This window comes from Parasteatoda tepidariorum, chromosome 5 (genome assembly GCF_982258835.1).
Source record: "Parasteatoda tepidariorum strain Cologne lab strain chromosome 5, Ptep-v5.0, whole genome shotgun sequence".
NCBI classification, from domain to species: Eukaryota; Metazoa; Arthropoda; class Arachnida; order Araneae; family Theridiidae; genus Parasteatoda; species Parasteatoda tepidariorum.
Window position 1 is genome coordinate 76,884,836 of NC_141759.1, and position 20,529 is coordinate 76,905,364.

The following is a 20,529-nucleotide window of genomic DNA, read 5'->3' on the forward strand; positions in this document are numbered from 1 at the left end:
GAATTAACGTCACCCTAATGACACAAGAACATATACAACGGCGAGATAAATTGCATTTGTGCGAGGTGGGATTCGTATCCGGGATCTTCCTGATATCAGGCTAACTCCTTGAGTACCAAACAACCTAGTCTACAGTCATTTTAGTTAACATTCTTCCTCTATTCACTACGATGCGGTTCCAAGTTAAGAAAATATTTTTGTTCATATTTGAAAGGTCGTGTTTCAAAATTAAAGAAAAACAACTGAATAAAATTGTAGATGCTTAAAAGCATTCAAATATTGTTAAAAATACCAACATCACGTAAAAATGTAGACTTAAGAGTAAAAGTTAAGAGTTAAGACTTAAGAGCATAAGACAATAAAGTTAAGAATTGGGAATCAGAGGGATTCTTGTCAGTCATAAACCAAGTAACTCATCGCAATTCTAAGTCGTGCATTGATCATATCATCAGGGTTCCTTGGGGTATTCATCCACTTTTCCTTCGAGGTTAATATCTTCCTTGCATGATTCTTTATCGCCTTACGAAATCATCTCCAACAAAACCAATTATTTTTATTTTTTGAAATGCCGGATGCTATTTAGGCAAAGTATGAAATAATCGTCCTGATGAGGTTATTATGTAAATGATGTGCATGTTACTGTGGATGACCGAAATCGGTGGTTGTTGACTTTCGCTTTGTTGGTAGTCGCTTTGGTGAATGTCCGAAATATTTATTACACCCGATATGATATTAATTTATTCGTGGATATAATTACATTTATTCGATATTTTAATACTTACTGACGATAGATTAGAACAAACATCAGTGTTTGGAGTATCGGGCAAATGTATACCGGGCAGTGGCACTTGACCTTAAAAACACATCAGTGTAGGGTATACCGGGAAAATGTATTACGGGCAGTGGCACTTGTTCTTAAAAAAATATCAGTGTAGGGTATACCGGGCAGTGACACTGAACCTTAAAAAAACATCAGTGTAGGGTATACAGGGCAAATGTATACCGGGCAATGGCACTTGACTTTAAAAAAACATCAGTGTAGGATATACCGGGCAAATGTATACCGGGCAATGGTACTTAACCAGACCTAGAATGACTAGACCTTTGGTTAATGTCCGAAATATATACTAGGTCTAGTGCCACTTTTGCTATAGCTTAAATATTAAAAAAAAATTAAACAAAGCGTTTGAATCAATTTTAAACTAATAACGAAATTATTGCTTTAAAATTAAAAATAATAATAATAAAAACTGCGCCAGATAAGAGTAATTGAAGTAGTTGCTTTATGTAGCTCATGTACGGAAAAAATTTTTAAAAAAAATTATCCAGGTGCATCTAAAAGTGGATGAATATCCCAAGACACCTATCATCTGAAACATACATGACATCCTTATTTATCCAGCTGTTTTCGAAATTGGCATTGCTGATTATTTTTCTGTTATTTGTATATTGTCATCAGTAATAATGTATCAAGCATAATAATTTTTTATTTATTTCTGAAATTGGTAATGATGCTGCATGCAATTTCTATTTACTTATTCATTCAAATCTGATTTTGTTAAGATTTGATAATTTGTGTGAAAATTTCTTGTTTTAAACTCATACCATTGTTAATAGCTTTAAATCTAATTGTAGTATTAAAAAATTGAAACTTAAACTAAAAACTGGACAAATGAAGAAAAATTAAATTTGATTACAACAAAATAAAAATTATATTGAAAACGCAAAAGATTTCCTATCGATAACGTAATCAAACAAAATTAAAAAATACTAAGACTACTTAAAGAAACTATTAAATTTGCTAAATCAAATTAATTCATTAAGAAATTTTCTGAATGTATTGTGAAAAAGCAATGGAATTTTTTATATGATTTAACTCACTTAGGAATTGAGCACCCACAAACTTTTGTTACGTGCATATTGAAAATAGCGTTAATTAATATTTCATTTCAGTTGGATTGAAAAATAAATGTACTTACATTGACAATTTTAAACTTTTCTTATTTTATCGATTCTGTTTAATTTCACGAGACTGATATTTAGGAATTTAAGAAAATCATCTTTAAGATTAATGATAATGAATCACTTGACTATGATGATATATCTGCTAAAATAAAAATACTAGAAACTGGTTTTTAAACATCATAGTCACATTTTAGAAAGCGTCATAAATCTTTCTTTGAATAAAGGAATTTTTTCTGCCTGGTTCAAACTTTTGAACTTTATTCCAATGCATAAATTTGGTGATACCAAACTCTTTAATAACTATCGTCCTATTTCATTATTGTCTTGATTTTTTTTAAATTTTTGAATCAGTTGTAGATTCTAAAATATAAAATTTTTTTAATTCAAAGAATTTGAAATTTATTAATCAATTTAGTTTTCTGCCTGGACTAAGTGTTGAAAATGTTTTTTAGAAGTTTTCAAACTTTTAAAAGTACTGACAATAGAATTCTGAATTAAGCTAAAGTTAATATAAATGTTCCCTCTTTTTGAGAAGTATTGTAATAGTAATCACAGAAATTATGATCTTTTCTCCTTAAACTAATTTAAATGTAAATAAACAAATATAAAATTTTTCAGCATTATTAGTTTTATTTTTCAACAAGTAAATTAGCAACAATAGTTTCCGTGAACATTTATAATAAATTTTTTTTTGTATCAAAACATTTATAAATATTGTACATATCAAAGATAACTATCATCATTGATATTTTCAACAACACACAACGAGGTACAATAAATCATAGTTTTATTATTTAAAAAAAAATTTAGCTTATAATATCAATATTGTTAAATAATAGGATAGAAGGTAACAATACTTAGCAAGTTAGAAGCATAAGATTCTATAAACATTTTTATTAGCACTGCGTCTGGAATATTTTTTAATCTCTATTCAATAGTCAAGCACTAAAGGTAATTAATGTTTGAAAAATATTACAGTTTGCATTTTATAAAAAATTTTCACATATAAATATGTTTTAGACCCTGTTTACTCACTTTAGTACAAAAAAATTATAAGTCGAAAAGCTTATCAAAGAACAATTCCTATTAGCATAACTCTTTATATAGCCTTTGAAGAAAGAGCATTCTAAAATTTCTTTATTACATTTAATCAATTACTAGAAAAAGTAAAAGAATGTAAAAACAACATATCCCTCACATAATTTTCTCATTCTTTCAGGTTTTTATAAATTTCTATTTATATTTTCATTATTTTATTTTTGGACTTCCGATTTTCGGTAACTCTAATTTTGAGAGTTACTTTGAAACATTTAATATATACAATTCTCTTACGTGGCTCCCAAATTTTGGCTGTATTTCTTTTCCGCCGGTGGCAATGTTTGCTTTGTTTTGTTTACGTTACTATTTCTCTTACACGGCGACAAAAAAAGCCTCATTACAACTCCCGAATGGCAACGCTCGAAAATCGACCAATGATTGCCGCTAAAAATGTCACATGCCAAATCTAGCTGAGGTGGCTCAACATATAGTGCTTTTAAAAACGGAAACTGAAATAACCAGAGAGCATCAGCTGCGACAATCTCGTATTATTAAGATAGGCAGAAGTGCCGGCAAAGGCAGACAGCCTTTGCCGATAGATCTCTATTTTAGTATTTTGTCGAAAGCGCTTTTTTTCACGAATTTATATATTACGAATTTATTTGACGATTTTTGATTTATATCACGAATTATACTATAGCACATTTCTAATAGGTTTAACAAATTACATGTCATTTATTTGAATTCAAATTTATTTTAATGACTAAAAAGATGCAATTTTTTTTTAAAAAAAGTTTTTATATGGATTTGAATGATTGTTTTGAATTTTTAGAATTTTGTGCATTTGCTATGTACCTAAGTTAGTAGCGAGCGAAGCGAGCTTGGTTTGCGAAGCAAACCATATAAGATTGCGTAGCAATTTTCGGGAGTTGGCGAGCGTTCTTGAGCAGGGGGCGCAGCCCACTAGTTAGAGAGATTTTACATAGCGTTATGGTTTTCCTTAACTCTGCCACTATTTCAGAATTACTGCGCATGCGCGAATATTTACCTACAAATTGCTGTCACGAAGAGGGTTGAAAGTGAGGTTAGTGTTACGGTTAATGTTAGACAAAACTCTTTGCAAAATATCGCTCTTCTTGTTTCAAATGATAGATTAACCGTTTACTTTTTAACCTTTAGCCTTTTAAAACTTTCTTTACTCCCAGTAATTTTGTATATTTATAAACTCTGTTGTTACTTAACAAAAATATACAAAATAACTACTACTTAGAACAAAAGCTTTTTCAAAAAATAGATATGCTCATAGATATTCCCAAGATGGCTTTTTAAAATGGTGAAAAGTTACAATTAAAGTGAGCGAACACTTTATTTACGTCTACTTTCAGTTTATGTTTCCTATAGAGTCGAGGACATTCTTCCAATGCCTGGCAGCCGATTTTTCTCAACATCGCACTCGCAGCCACATTACTTGAAATGGTCATCATCGAAAAACCTTCGTTGCGTGGATACTCGATGATGAGTCGCCTGAGAATCACCTCGGCCACATCTGCGTCATCAGCATACAAAGGTCCAACCAGTCCCAAATTAAGACAAGTTAATTTGATTGTTCCCCATCCGATGCAAGCGCCATCTTTCATTGCTACGACAGTTTGACTGTCCTTCTCCTTACAGTTGAGTTCAACCGCGATGTCTCTTTTGTAGCCCATTAAAGAATAATCATACTCTAGCATGGATGGCAAAAAGGAATCTTGGAAAGGTAGAATCTCAACGCCTTCTGGGATGATATCGGATAAGGCTTCTGGGTTGAAAGCTACATTAAATTGAGTTTCATTTACCACGCATTTCCATTCTGTTTCCACCACAGGAAAGCCTCCTTTGTCACGGTATAGTTCGAATTTATCAGGAACAGCATTTATGCAGACATCCATAGATCCAATGTGGTCCATGCATGCACTCCACACCTACAAAAAAGAAAAAAAAAGAACAAATTAGCTTTTTTATCTTCATTAAAATTGAGACATATGATGGTCTAAAAGAAGAACAAATTTTTTTAATCTATTTTGATAATGGCGATCGAAATGGGCTACGGGTGGCATAGAGCAGAACTCTCTACCTATGGTAATACTTTACATACTTTCACAATTAGCGTGTGGGGAGTCATAGGAGAAGGAAGTAGTTTGGTTTCTGTCTTGATTTACAAGTAGAGTAAAAACTTTTAAGTTAGGAAACTATATGGAAATCAAAATTACATTGAACATAGTTCTATAAAAGAATGCATCGTAGAAATTTATAAAAATATTACTTAATATATACAATATTACGCACTTTATATAATTCATATTGTACGCACAATTATATACATTATATTCAAGTATATATGTATATAAATTAGGTTGATTAGATAGCGGGATACTCTGTTTATCATTAGACTTTCAAAGGAGGAAAAAAATATGGTTAAAAAATAACAAATTTAAGTCGTGAACAAAGCGACAAATCTTTTATGTTTCTTGTCTGTCACACATGTGCTATGATATACAATCATATTACATATGATTATATGGTGTTATTTTATGCAGTAGAAGTAATCGTGTATTAATTACTTAACCCCTTCCTTCTCTCTCCCGTGAAATTTTCGGGATGGAGTGTTCAGTAGTAACGCGCCAATAAGAATAAAATTAATTCATTTCTTTTGCCCGGAAAACATTTTATTTCTCTTTTTGAGCACTAGATGGCAGTACCAGGATATTTTGAAGATAACTGTAGATAGTTTACTTATTTTAAACTAGATGTCAGCACTAATCAAATACGTGTATTTGACAAAATGGCACTTTTACGACCGTTTTCTTTAAAATTATCCGATCGTTAAAGGATTAACAGAGATTTCATAGCATTTATTACCTTATATCCTACTCCTTTCCCACGGTATTTCTCCCGAACAGCATAGATACCCACAAATGCCAAGTCTTCATGATGAATGAGACCGGAGCACACACCGATCACTTCTCCTGAAAAAGTGATGATATCAAATTAAATGACATGCATGACAGATGCAAAATGTAACAAATTGCTCAAAACAACATACATTTAATATAACCGTATAATAATTTGGAATTCCGTTAATACTTTCTGCATTACTGAAGAGTTAAATTTACGCAACGTCAGAGAAGAATGGTTCATCAGTGTTACGTCAAAAGTATGTGTGATAAAATATAGACTGTTCCGTAATGATCAACTTTGAGGCATGTTTTTCTGAATGCTTTTCAAAAATGAATTTGAAAAGAGAAGCACATAATTTTCACTCGATGAGGAAACAGAAACGCTATAGAATCACTTGTGAGGAAACATGAATTAAAAAACACTTCAGTTTTGATTACCTGATAAAATTGAAGTTGTTTAAAAAAAATCAATGTTCAAATCTTAGTTTTCGACGGCAATCAAACGAGTTCTGATGTTTTTAGTCCTTTTATCTTCAGTGGTGATTCGTTATATTTTTAAATTGGTTTTGTTTTTTTCTTCGCTTAAATACTATTTTGCTACCCTACAATGCATATTTACTTTATTGTTGATGGCGATTCTAAAAATATAAGTTAAGAGTGGGCATTACGAAGCACTCTCAAATTTATTAAACGACAATTAATCAAATAAAAGTAATAGAAATTTTACGAACACTCGAATTAAATTAGCTTATATTTTGTGTAATAATATTTCTACCTGATAATTCTCCTGGATTTTCCAAAAGAATTTTTTTTAAATATTTAAAGCGATATTGGTTTTTATATTTAAAGCGAGCTTGCACTTTTCCATTTCATTTTTTCATTTATTAATTGAACTTAGAAGTTTATTTTAATATCACTTCACGCAAATTAATTTAACATCGACATAAATGCAGGAAAATCAAACGATATTTTGTGTACATTTGATTTTCGTAATCTGACTTTACCACCACTTGTGAAAAGAGTCAAAGAGTACATGTATGAATATTCTGTCTTGCGTTATTCTTATATTGTTTCTTAAAAGACATACATTGTTTTAAATTCTCTCATGAAGTTCCTCTTTAGAACATCTCGTAAAGTGGCAAAAAATGAAAAGATTTATGGTCATGCTGGAGAGTTGAAATTACCGCTTTTGTATTGTGTTGGAGATGCACTTCAACTTATTCATTATAAAGGCTATTTTGTCCTTCAAAAGCAACAATTGATAATCTCTTCTTGTAACACATAAAGTGAGATATATTTCTTTATTTTATCTTTAATAAGTTTTATTCATTGTGCGAGGAAGCGATTTTTTCCAGGAGTAAGTTTTATTTTATTTTTGGGGTTTACGACTGCTTATGTTCAACTCCGGAGCCTTGTAATTTTGAACCCAATCCAGAAGACAAGGGAATTCCTGTATCAAGTATTGGGATAAATTTGCCTTCGAGGACTTTTTTGATGGAACTAACCCGCATTTGTGTTACATAGAGAAAAAACCACGAAAACCTCCCACGGTTTGCCTGACAGCAGGTGACTCTAACCCATAATCCGTCTACCATTGAGGACATTTTACGTCAGCACTGTGGTCGGGGAGAGCCGGGTGCGGAATTCGTTTCGACCAGACATCGATTGGATTCGAACACGTGTTAACTCATTGGTAGGCGAGAGCTCTATCTCCTCAGCCACTAAGGCTCTCGTGATGATATTGTCTGCAAACGATGTGTATTCGTTAATATGAAGTGACTCAAACTTTTCCATCTCAAATTTGTAGCTAAAGTGACAACATTCCAGCTACCTTGCTACCATCATTTCTTTTTTCCCCTACAACATTAGGACAAGGAGTAGTGAAAAAATTGCTTTTATAACTTAATTAGTTTTTGGAGAATTCCATGACTAAGTTATAAAAAATTGAGGAATATATTTATATTGAGGCAAACTAAATTATACCAATTTTAAGAGAAATTGCTAGCATAAAGAATCACAATAGCACTCTTCAAATTATTAATAACCACTCAGAATTTTAAGAGTGATTTGTCAGACATAACTGCAACTCCAGAAAATTACAGGTTTGAAAATAACTTTTGCTTCAAGAATCAGATATGCTTGTAGTTATGTTTAGAATAACACCTATCTTCAATCATATGTATTGCGGATGAGCAAAATTATGGATATTGAAAATTTTTTACACTAACTCCATGAAAACTAATTTTCTTTTAATAGCAAATGTTCTGATAGTTTTACACGACAAAATTATTGGTACGGTTTGACAGCTTTTTTAGTACAGTTTGATAGTTGTTGGTATTTGAAGCTTTTAGAAATCTTGTCATATTTGCACTTGCAAAATTTTGATCGACCAAAATGAGTTGAGGAAGTTATAACTTCATTCTAGTTTTAATCCTTTGACGCAGATACTAAAATATAAAATCCAAAAAAGTAGTTAGAAAAAAAAATCAGTCATAATCAAATATCAACCAATAATTTATTTTTAAAATGAAAGAAATTTCAATGGTGTATAACTGTTTCTCATGGATTTAAATAACTGCAAATGAGTGTAAATTTGAAAAGTTATTGTCTGGAAGTACTTAGTATAGAAATATTTTCTTTTCAAAATGCCATATAGTGCTGGTCTCAACCGATGAAGATTTGTCTTCTTTTCATAACCAATATCAAATTTTTTGAGTACCAGGTGAACCCTGTCATTCTCTCCAAATAACAGACAAAGCCGCGATGGTTCAGGGGATAGAGCGTTCGCTTCCCTATTCTGCGAACCGGGTTTGAATCCCAGTCGATACAAATTCCGCATCCGGCTAGCCCCGACCACAGGGTCGGGAAATATCCTCAGTAGTAGACGGATCATGGGTTAGAGTCCCCTTGCCGTCAAGCTAACCGTGGGAGGTTCTCGTGTTCTTCCTCTCCATGGAACGCAAATGCGGGTTAGCTCCATCTAAAAGTCCTCCACGAAGGCAAATTTCTCCCAATATTTGATCCAGGAGTTCCCTTGTCTTCTGGATTGGGTTCAAAATTACAAGGCTACGGATGTCGAACATTAGTAGTCGTAAACCCATAAAATTGGATCGGCTGTTCAACAGCGGTTATAAAAAAAATTTGAAAAAATAATAGCAGACAAAATAAACAAACTGAAAGGAACTACGAAAGCAATTTCGGGTGCAGTATTGGTGCCCCCTAGATTATGTTGAATTTTTTTTACAGTACAGGAGATCTACTGTTTTAAAATCACTGAGAAATCTACAGTGACATAAATTGGTTTTCATTATTCCTTAAAATAGAACATCCGGGGCATTTCAGTCATTCATAACATCATAACTTAGTAAATAAACACAATGTAATTACGTAAAAAATGACATTTCCGGTTTGTTTAAACGTTTCCGTTGGACAAAAATGAGACATAATTCTCAGCAAATAATAACGAGACGCATTTACGGTGTCCTTAAGCTATATAATAATGCTGTTGTCACTTCACAAATTGGTAGTTTTAATTGCAATGACAACTAAAGCTTATTGTTCTTAAGTTATTTATTAGGTCATTATTTTTCGTTTAAAGAATATTATTACGTCGCTGACAGAAATTACGGTAAGTGCGAAGGCTGCTCTTCAACGGCTCTGTTATCTTATGAGATATAGCATTTTTTTAGATAATAATATTCTATTTTTGAAACTGCTGTATGCTTGTTACAATTTTGATTAATACGTTCGATTTTGACAATCTTTAAGGCATCCGATTGGATAAAAATCAGCTATTTTGACGAAAATTAGGATTTTTTTTTTAACCATCCATATTTAAACTCTAGTTCATTACCTTTCCAAAATCCTTTAGAATTATTATCTCCGATTTGCAGAAATGAATTTACGATTGTTTTTTCGTATGTAAATTTAGGTAAGTAAATGCACGAAAAAGTAACAAAAATGTTTTTTGTTTTGTTTCAAAATTTGATCCCTCATTTACTTAAATAAATTATAGTTTTAGAACAAATAAGATTCATTGTCAGAAAGTAATTTTAAAATTATAAATTTTTTGTTGTCAGTTTTTAGCTTACACACATTAGGAAAAAAAGTTATTCGCAGAATTCTTTGAAATGTTGAATGTATACTTAGTATAATGTAAACGACATTTTGAACAGAAAGCTAAGATCAAAGTTTAAATTTGTTATTATTTTTAGTTTCATTTCGAACATTTATTTCATTTAGAACATTAGTTTCATTTAAAACATTATCAGAAAATTTCGAATTTTTTTTTAAAAATTCGATATTAAACAATGTATTTAGATCTATTTAATTATTTCTTAAAATTTTTTTCAAGATTTTGGTTTAAAACAAAGGTAACCATTTTATAGATCTAGAAAAAAAATTTATTCTGAAATTTATGCGTTACAATTTGTAGTAGATCTGCATGCTTGACTTGAAAAATAAGGAAATTAGGAGACTTGAAAATTATATCAGTTGAAGTTCAAATTTAGCCATTTGTGAAAAATATTACGCAAATTTTTAAACTTGGCAATAAATTTATAATTTTAGGGCCCGTTCTTACCAAATATAAAATTAAAATTTTAAGTTTTGAGAAAATGAAAAATTTTGCTAATTAATTTTTTTTAATGTTTAAAAAGTTTCTCCAACTATGCATAGTTTGCACTCAGAAAAATATACAAAAATTTTGAATTTTCATAAGGGAACAATATTTTCCAGACAACATTTTGAAAAACAAATCAGTTCCAAACTGTAGTAGCAGTTGTTGCGACTTGACAATTTTTTCAAGAAATTAGCTTCAACAGAAGTTCTGGGACTGATTAGATATTAGCCAATTCCATCGTAAAACATTTATATTCATTTATAAAAATGGCATCATTTCGTAAAAAAATACGTTAAAATAACGTGACCTGACTTCGTGAAATCTTGAGAACAGTCCTCAAATTTCAGTGATTGTCTTCGAAAACTTCAAATTCTTTGAGGACAGAAAATGTCAGCAAATATTAATCTGGTACTCAAATGTCCTCGAATTTCTCGGAAAACATATAATCTTTTTTTTTCACATGCAGTAAAATATATTTCATTTTATAACCATCGTTGAAAAGTAGACCCAATTTTTTGGGTTTGCGACTACTAATGTTCAACTCCGTAGCCTTGTAATTTTGAACCCAATTTAGAAGACCAGGGAACGTCTGGATAAAGTATTGGGAGAAATTTGCCTTCGTGAAAAACCTTTGGATGGAACTAACCCGCATTTGCGTTACATGGAGAGGAAGACCACGAGAATATCCCACGGTTACCTGACAGCAAAGAAACTCTAACCCATGATCTGTCTACCACTGAGGACATTTCACGTCAGCACTGTGGTCGGTGCAAGCCGGATGCGGATTCGTATCGACCAGCCATCACTGGAATTCGAACCCGGTTTACCTCATTGGAAGGCGAATGCTCTATCCCCTGAGCCATCACGACTCAATGCAGTAAAATATTAAAAAACAAATATCGAAGGTGCGCATGTTTTTTTGTTGATAAAAATACGTATAAAAATATCGATGCGCGAAATATCGTGATCGTTTATTGAGGTCGGTGTTCAATTTCGCGACGGCTTGGAAAAGCAATAGCCAATGCATGGTCAGTATGACCGATGAGTGTCTAAAAATAATGTATTTTATTCCATAAAAATTCAGAATTCTTTCTTTCGTTAAAGTTAATTGCTACCACAATTTAAACTAAAGAAAAGAAAATCCTTATATGCAACAAACCTGCAGCTATGAAAACATAATTTTTTTTCTCACATTATTTAGCAAATACTATAACTGATATAGTGTAATTTGCTATATTGCTTATTTGCCAAATGTAACTGTAATTCGAAATTAATTATGTTGTGTAATTTTTCAAATGTTATTACCTGATTCTGTGACCGCAATGTAAAATGCTTCTGGGTCTACTTCAAACCAAGTGTAAAGTGTTTGTGTACCTTCCTGTAGTTTTGTTTCTTTCCACACTTCCAGAACCTGCGGTATGTCTTCTCTTTGCATGACACGTACGCTGTACTCTAAATCACACATTATTCCTGTTCTCGCAACTAAAAAGAAAAAAAGAAATCTGGTATAGAATCACTGGTCATTGACTTACAATCTGTATGGTTGAAGATGTACGGTATTTTCAGGAGTTAGCTCTTTGCATTCGAACGGTAGGTCTCAGGCCGCCGTTCGAAGAGGAAGATCATTGATACACAGACACCTGACCTATGATCTCAGCTCCGGCTCATTCTTCATAAATAAGATGTCGAGTAAATATTCCGGATATTGCTGGCTAACGTGCAGTTATGTTTCTCCGCATAAGTTAGAATGTTAATGAACATGACTTTAATTAAATACAACTCCGAATCGCATGATTAATTTGTTAAAGTATAATTCTTTATTGTCTACATCTTTTATTTAACCTAGATTTATTATTTGTTTATGTTATTTTATTATAAACGTGATTATTGTTGTTTAGTGTATCTAGCAATTTCATTGCACAATTTGTTTATGTTTTGCATAACTTTGTGCCTGTCTTTCTGTTAAGTAAGAAATTTACCAAATCTTTATTTGTTGTTGTTGTTGTAGTTCATTTACGTCGCACTAGAGCTGCACAATGGGTTATTGGCGACGGTCTGGAAAACATCCCTGAGGATGATCCGAAGACATGCCATCACAATTTTGATCCTCTGCAGAGGGGATGGCACCCCCACTTCGGTAGCCCGACGACCTGCGCGTGAAGTCAAGCACTTTACGGTAGCACAGTTTAACGAGGACCAATACCGCACACCCTCGGTCTCTACGCAGACTGATCCAAGTGGTCACCCACCCGCACACTGATCGCAGCCAGTGATGCTTAACTTCGGTGATCTGCTAGGAGCCGTGTCTTATCGATCAGTCCACTGCGGGACCCAAATCTTTATTTGTAAGAGAATATAAAACGTGTCACTTTAGAGAATTCATATTTGACGGGCTAGTTTTCCTCGAAATAGAATGGAAAGAACAGTTGCAATAGACAAATGCCACGTTTCAACACCCAATTAGGATCGTTACACACGCTGATGTCATTTGCTGATATCTAATTGTAACATTTTCGATATTATTCTGATAAATGTCGTAAACAGGGTATAACTGGGAAAGGTTTTAAAGAGTGGAAAAGTTTTTTTTAATTACTTTCATTTAAAGTACATTTGTAAATTAAATGAAATATATCAAGATGTAAAAGCTTCCCAACTTAATTATTTAAATTAAAATGAAATTAAAACCACTTAAACTTCCAACCGCCATGCGAAATATCTGCATCTAACAACTTTCATTCTTTCCGAGGATGAATTTTCCAAGAATTAGTAAAACAACTTCCGAAAAACAATCTTACTCAAAAATGTATTTATATTTTGACCAGGTTAGAATTCGATATCGTAAAAACTATTATGCTAATATTTGTTGTAATTATTTATATGTAGTGGGGGTTAAAATTTTGTTTTATCAGTTTTTTTGAAATTCTATTTTAGCGTTCATAGGATTAGCAATAGGAGGAAAATAGTTGTTAGCCACTTTTTTCGGAATCAATCGAAACGCACTTAGGTTGTTTTTTCAATTGTACGGCAGTGTATTAGTTAGTAAGACGCTTTTGTTGTGAACTTATAGAGCTAATTATATTATTTAAATGACAGCGAGAAGACCGGGATAACCTGGCTGGATGGTAGAGCGCTGGACTCATGTTGGTGAGAACGGGAGTTCGTATCCACCTCGCCGAAGACGCCCCGGGTGCATGTTAAGTCTGTTGGGTCACAAAGTCATCCATGTTCCTATGACAAATTATTCCTCTGGGGGGTGCTGGATTGTAGATGAATCGTTCTCTGGTTCACGTCATAATTACGATCTGTGGATGAATGAATGAATATATGAATGGGTTCGCCCCATAATTGGATGTAACGAATGGGTTTGGCAGAAGTCGAATTCTTGGTCATAGATGGCGCCACTGCAAAACAAAAATCATCGCGCCCCCAGTGCCTTAATGAACTACGACAACAGCAACAACAATAGACAGCGAAGATGTTTAGTTTAAGTTATGTTCGTGTTAATTTCTCTTAGCTTTTCTGAATTTGGAATTAACTTAGATATTATATAGATTTAATTTATCCTTTTATTTATTAGTTTATTTTGCTAATAGTGGTAAAGTTTAATTTTAAAATAGCAGCAAAGCTTAATTTTCAAATGTTAATTTAAATAAACTTTAAAAAAGTTTCACTTCTAAAAGTAAATAAATCATTCTGAAGGCAACAAAAAATTCATATCAATCAATCATTTCAGATACTAACGAGCACGACAATTAAATTATGTTTTTTACTAATAATTTCTTTTGATGTCTGCGGAAATCACGACAATTTGTGAGATCTCAGGGAGTGTACACAAGCTTTGCATAAAATAGTAATTTGTCCCAATAATGCCCAGCCTCAAATGATGGCTTATATTTTTTAATATTTTACAACTGCCGTTTAACAGACGACCAAATTTTCGGATTTACGACTACTAATGTTTAACTCCAAAGTCTTGTAATTTTGAACCCAATCCAGAAGACAAGGGAACTTCTGGATCATGTATTAGAAGAAATTTACCTTTGAGGGGGACTTTTTGATGGAACTAACTTGCATTTGCGTTACATGGAGAGGAAAACATCCAATGGGGAGCCTGACGGCAAGGGGACTCTAACCCATGATCTGTCTACCACTGACTATATTTTTCGTCAGCACTGTGATAGGTGCAAGCCGGATGCAGAATACGTATCAACCAGCGATCTCTGGGTTTGAACCCGGTTCACCTCATTGGAAAGCAAACGCTCTATCAACTGAGCCATCACGGCAAGTATTTTTATATATAGTATAGTATTTTTTATATATAGTATAGTTACCCCCCTTTTAAACAGTTATTATGAAAGTGAAACCTGAACTTAGACAAATAAAAAAAAATAAATAAATATATATTTCATAAAAAATGGAAATATTTTTGAGGAGAATTACGGTGGAATATCGACCTATAGTGACAAATTATAGTGGATTTTTTTCGCATTGTATTTCGGCCCTCATTACTCTACTGGTTGAAAGGATATTGTTTATTCTAATTTTGAATGATCCGTTTTTTAGCTAGTTGTATAAGAGAATAAATAAGTCTATAGGGATATTAAATTTTATGAAATCATTTATTAGAAATGTCACAAACACGTACAGGCAAGAAATGTTATTAGTCTGGATTAAAAAAAATAAAACTGGTAACCCAACAAATTCTTTTAGTAGTTTATTTGTTTGCGGGGTTAGATTTATTTAATTCACCACCACTTAGTTTGAAACAAAAATTATATAATCACTCTTTGAACTAACCTTGAATCAAATTTAGATAGTAATTATTGTTGTAAATATAGACTTATGCCAACTACCGCTTCTGCATTTCTCTAGCCATTATCTGCTCACTGTCATATTCCAGTCGCCCAAGGGCATAATCATAGATGAAGGAGTCAGTTGTGTGCTTCGCGGACAGGCACTCCGGATCAACACTTAGTCCAAGTCCAACATTGATTAGATATGTGATTAGACTAACAATGATTAAAGTAAAGGCAAAATAAGTCTTTCAAATTAGCATTGCTACATTTTAAGCGACAGCTTTTTATTTATTTCCATTTTGATTTTGTACGAATCCTCTTATGAATCACCCGTGCCAGCAGGGTTAAATTGAAAACCAATAAACTCAAAGCCCAGGGAAGCACCCCAAAAAGAGATGATTAGGCGATATTAAAACAAAAGATCTAATTACTACGAACATTACAAATTGACGCTATGCATTAGCGTAAATGAATATTACAAACTTAGGAAGCCTAGGCCCACTTAGGGCTGTAGAGCTATAAAAGAAGAAAAAAATGCCTTTTATCACTGCTCTGAATTTGCCAATTAGATGTTGGAATACACTGCATTTTTTTAAAATCTCTTTTTTGCTTCTTAGATCTTGAATTTATCCATTGCATATCAATTTGTTCCATGCCCGTTTTCATGAACAAAAATATTTTTTGTTAGTTTTAACTATTTTTGGAGTATAAAACTATGTAAATAATAATAATAATATAAACCTACAGAAAAAAAAACTATAGGTTAATAAAAATTTGATCATAGAAAAAATCACGCTTTTTATTTTCTCTGCTTTTTATTTTCTTGTCAGACATAGTCTCCAGAACCGTATGCATTTTCTATCTTGAGAAGATATCATAATGACTTCCTTTACCTTGATTTAGATGCAACATAGCCGTATCGGTTTTAGTGATATTTACTATAGATTCAGCCATGCAAAGTCACCCAAGAGTGCATCAATTCAATATTATACGAATAAATGTATATAAATTTTTGCTACGATAATAATTTTATTTTATTACTTAGTATATAGTAAATTAAAACGGAAGAATATTTGGTAAGTGTATATTTTTAAATTGGTAATGTTTTTAAATAAGGCAATAGAAAAGATACATCTATAATGTTTATTTTTCATTTTATTATATTATTTTTTTTAAAGTTATTTTGTAAGTTGTATTTTATTGTACAAATACAACAATACTTTTCAAAAAAAGCTGGTAAATTCATGATTAAATTTTAATATTTTGTAATATAAGTCTTCTCGATTTTAATCCAATAACAAGCAGTATTAATTAGTAAGTAGTGCTTTTAGAAACTGATTAAGATTAAAAAATTTGTCACGGATTTTAATTTTAAATTTCATTTTCTTAAATAGGGCAAAAAAATTTTGTGCGTATTTGTAGCATGCCACAGTGCAATAACAAGCGCTTCAGTTTCTTACAATAATAAAAAAATTTAGTTTAAAAATTAAATATTTTATTGCAATGCAAATTGTAATATAAATTAAATAAATATTGGTACGCAATGCAAAGTCCATCTTTCAAATATTCAAAATAATAAACATCTAATATCCAAAGAAACAAAAAAAAAATGTATTATAAATTATAAAGTTTCAATTTATATTTAAACACACCAATTTACACTCATGAAAAATCCACCCTGAAATATTAAATTTAAACTGTTCTCATCAGTTGAAAATGGCGCATAAAAGAAAAAATAAATAAATAAATACCTGTAAACCTATTCTTATGCAAGGTGATAAATTTCTCACGTGTGACTCCAAAAAATATAGCCCCGACTATTTCTGCAACTTACAACTATTTATTCCTTAGCAAGCACAATAATGCAGTTTTTGTTCGGTCCGTTTTCAGGAGAGCTCATTTGTGAAACTAAAGCACCTAGTAATAAAAATCTCTCCGCTCAACGGGATGTCAAGTGCAATAATGAGAAAAGGATATCATTTCCCTGCAGTGGATAATATATCTGATAACATTTGACTCTCTCGGAAGGAAAACCCAGGGATGCGATGTTAACTAGACTCAATGATAATCCTGCGTTGCCTAGCAACCACGCATGCCAAACGGGGAGGCGGTGGTCAAACAAGCTCTCAACTTCCTCTCTCTGGGATGCTGTTGCGTAGGTGCAGTATGTTATCCTGGGAAGAAGAAAAAAAACGTTTAATGACAGACTGATGACTAACTGAGCAAAAGCACGATTTTGAAAACATACATGACAGTTTATAATTTTTCCTAGGATGACTTTTTCCAAGTGACACAATTGGCCTTATTTTTGTTAAATTGAAATTCAATAATTACAATAGTAGAGAGAAATAATATTTTTTAGATGGTCAAAGCTCTGAAGCAAGCCTTATATATGCACACATGTTAAAATCATTTTTCTGTTATTTATGTGTATATGATTTATAATTTATTTATTGCATGCAAACTTTTACTCTTCCCTCATAGGATAATTTACCAATTTTTCCCAATTGCTAGTAAAATGTCACATTTGGCTTGATTTTTGTCTTGAATTGTAATTCAATAATAAAAATAATGAACAGAAATAATTTTTTTTTCCAGTTGGCCAGAACTCAAACACGCCATTATGTGGGTGCTTGTTTTATTGGTCTTATTTTTTCGCATATGTTAATTAATATAATTGTTTTACAATATTGAAGACATACATAACAATTTTTAATTTTTCCTAAGATGATTTTTTCTAAGTACTAAGAAAAGGTTAGAATTGACTTTATTTTTTGCATAAAATTATATTTCAGTAATTGCAGTAGTAAGTAGAAATATTACTTTTTTTAGTTGGACAGAACTTAAACAAACTAATATTATGTGTGTTTAATTTATTTGTGTTATTTACGAGAATATGCTATTTTATTCAGTTTATTGTATTACGATGAATACATGCATGCCTGACTTTTTATATTTCCTGGGAGGATTTTTTCCTAGTGGTAATGAAATGATACAATTTTATTTTATTTTACAACCGGCGTTGACCCAATTCAGAGTTTGCGACTAAAACGATTCAACTATCTAGCCTTGGAATTTTTAACCCAATCCAGAAGACAAGGGAACTCCTGGAGCAAGCATTGATGCAAATTAGCCTTCGTGGAGGACGTTTTGATGGAACTAATCCGCTTTTGCATTACATGGAGAGGAGAACTAGGGAAACTCCCCGGTTAGCCCGATGGTAAGGGGACTCTAACCAACGACCCGTCTACCACTGAAGATACTTTACGTCAGCAATGTGGTCGGTGCGAGCCCCGAGCAGAATTCGTATCAACTCCGCTGAGATTCGAACTCGGGTCATCTCATTCGGAGGCGAGTGCTTAATCACTCTATGAAGAACCATAGGTAATCTCAAAATGATACTATTGTCGTTTTTTTAATCTACAATTGTAATTTAAAAATTGGGCAGAATAATTTTCTTCAGTTGGTTAGAGCTTAAACACGCCGTTTGTTTAACTTATTTATTTATGTGTTGTGATGATCAGAGTTGTCTATTATAATAAAATGAAGAATTCGTGTCTCTCTTTCAGTCTCTTATAACACCAGAACCGTGTATGCAAAGGTCCTCAGATTTTGACTCAGTGGGTGGAAGGGGTAAATTCAGCCCCGATTCTAAAAATCGTGCAAAAATTCCAATTTGATGATTCGGGAGAGATGTTTGAAAAAATAAATTATCTCATATTATTGCAATTGCCATTGGTATAAATTTTACTGTTGACGAATCTACTCTCATTAGTTTCAGTTTTTTTCCCTCTGGAACTTAAAAGATAATGCAAAGGATGTTTGCTTTCTTGTAACTTTTTTCAGGAGAAGTACGTACCCCCTTCGCCCGATGGCAAGGGAATTCTAACCCTTTATCCATCTACCACAGAAGATATTTTAAGTCAGTATTGTGGTCGGACAATACGGGAGCAGAACTCGTATCACCCAGCCACAGCTGGGATTCGAACCGAGATCGCCTCATTTGGAGGATAATGCTTTATCCCCTGAGCCAACACGGTTTGCACTACTATCATAGTAATAAGTGCTATTTTAATGGTTACCAGACATATACCACTATAGTTATTTAATACAGGTAACATGATAATAAGTTTTTTGTGTCCCCGGAAGTGATTAGTCGTGGATGAACTACTTGATTGTAACAAATAGTGATTATTATGAGTTGGGTGCGAGCAATAGCCATGATGAATGATACTGAACATAATTAATATTTATTTTAATGGGGTGAACTTTAAAATGCTTGTTTGGATTAATTTAATTAGCATAAAGTCACCTGGAATTTCAACAAATGATAAATAAATAAATATTAATAATTATTTAATTGTTTTTTAATCGTGTCGGTACATGCTTTTCAGTTTTGGGTATGATTTCGTAGTATTGATTAATAACGATATCTCGAATATTTACTTTTACCCCTTGTGAACAACTATTTTCCTAGTTTTAAATGAAAATTTATAAATTCCAAAAATAAAAAGAAATCAAACATTTAATAGAAAAAAATATCATATATTTTTGTTATAACTATAAAATAAAATCTTATGGAGAATGTGTTAAAAATTGTTACTGCATTATAATTTAGTTACCATATCCTTTTAACAGCAAAAGATTTTTGTCATATGCTTAAAATGAAAAAAAAAAGTTATGCTTTGCTGATTTTTCTAGAATTTAATAGATTTCAATTTAGCCCATTTACGTCTAACCACGAAAAACAGTGTTTCCAACTTATATGCTTTTGGCAGAATGGAGTGGTATCCAATCAAAAGCTAAAGTTTTTGGAATTTGGGCTAATTGAGTAAGCATCACGTCGAGAAAATCTGTACAAAGTGGATTTTAATAATGGTTCAAAAGTAAACTTTTGAGCCACTCACATTTTTTTCAGTTACTGTTACAATTTGTACTGGTGCACAGACCAATGAAGTTTCTGAAGTGAAACATTTTAATGTGAGTTTGAAAATTATTAATTACGAAATAGCATAGCGATGAGAAATATCTCTTTACATTTTTGCATTATCTAAAAATGTTGCTCCACAATTAAGGATCAATGCGGTTTTTGTTATGTTGTTGTATAATAATTTTATCTTATTTTATAACCATCGTTGAACAGGAGACCCAATTTTGTGTTTACGGCTACTAA

The 20,529-nt window shown here is 32.1% G+C and overlaps 1 protein-coding gene across 1 annotated transcript; it reads right to left on the minus strand.

Moving 5' to 3' along the window:
• Window positions 1-2,575: 2,575 nt before the first annotated feature.
• Window positions 2,576-17,497, minus strand: LOC107445221 (uncharacterized). Its single transcript, XM_016059569.4, has 4 exons — window positions 17,108-17,497; window positions 11,866-12,042; window positions 5,902-6,008; window positions 2,576-4,964 (listed from the first exon to the last, which is right to left on the minus strand). The coding sequence occupies exons 2-4, from the start codon at window positions 12,023-12,025 to the stop codon at window positions 4,329-4,331; spliced, it is 903 nt and encodes a 300-aa protein (XP_015915055.3). The 5' UTR covers window positions 12,026-12,042; window positions 17,108-17,497; the 3' UTR covers window positions 2,576-4,328.
• Window positions 17,498-20,529: the final 3,032 nt, after the last annotated feature.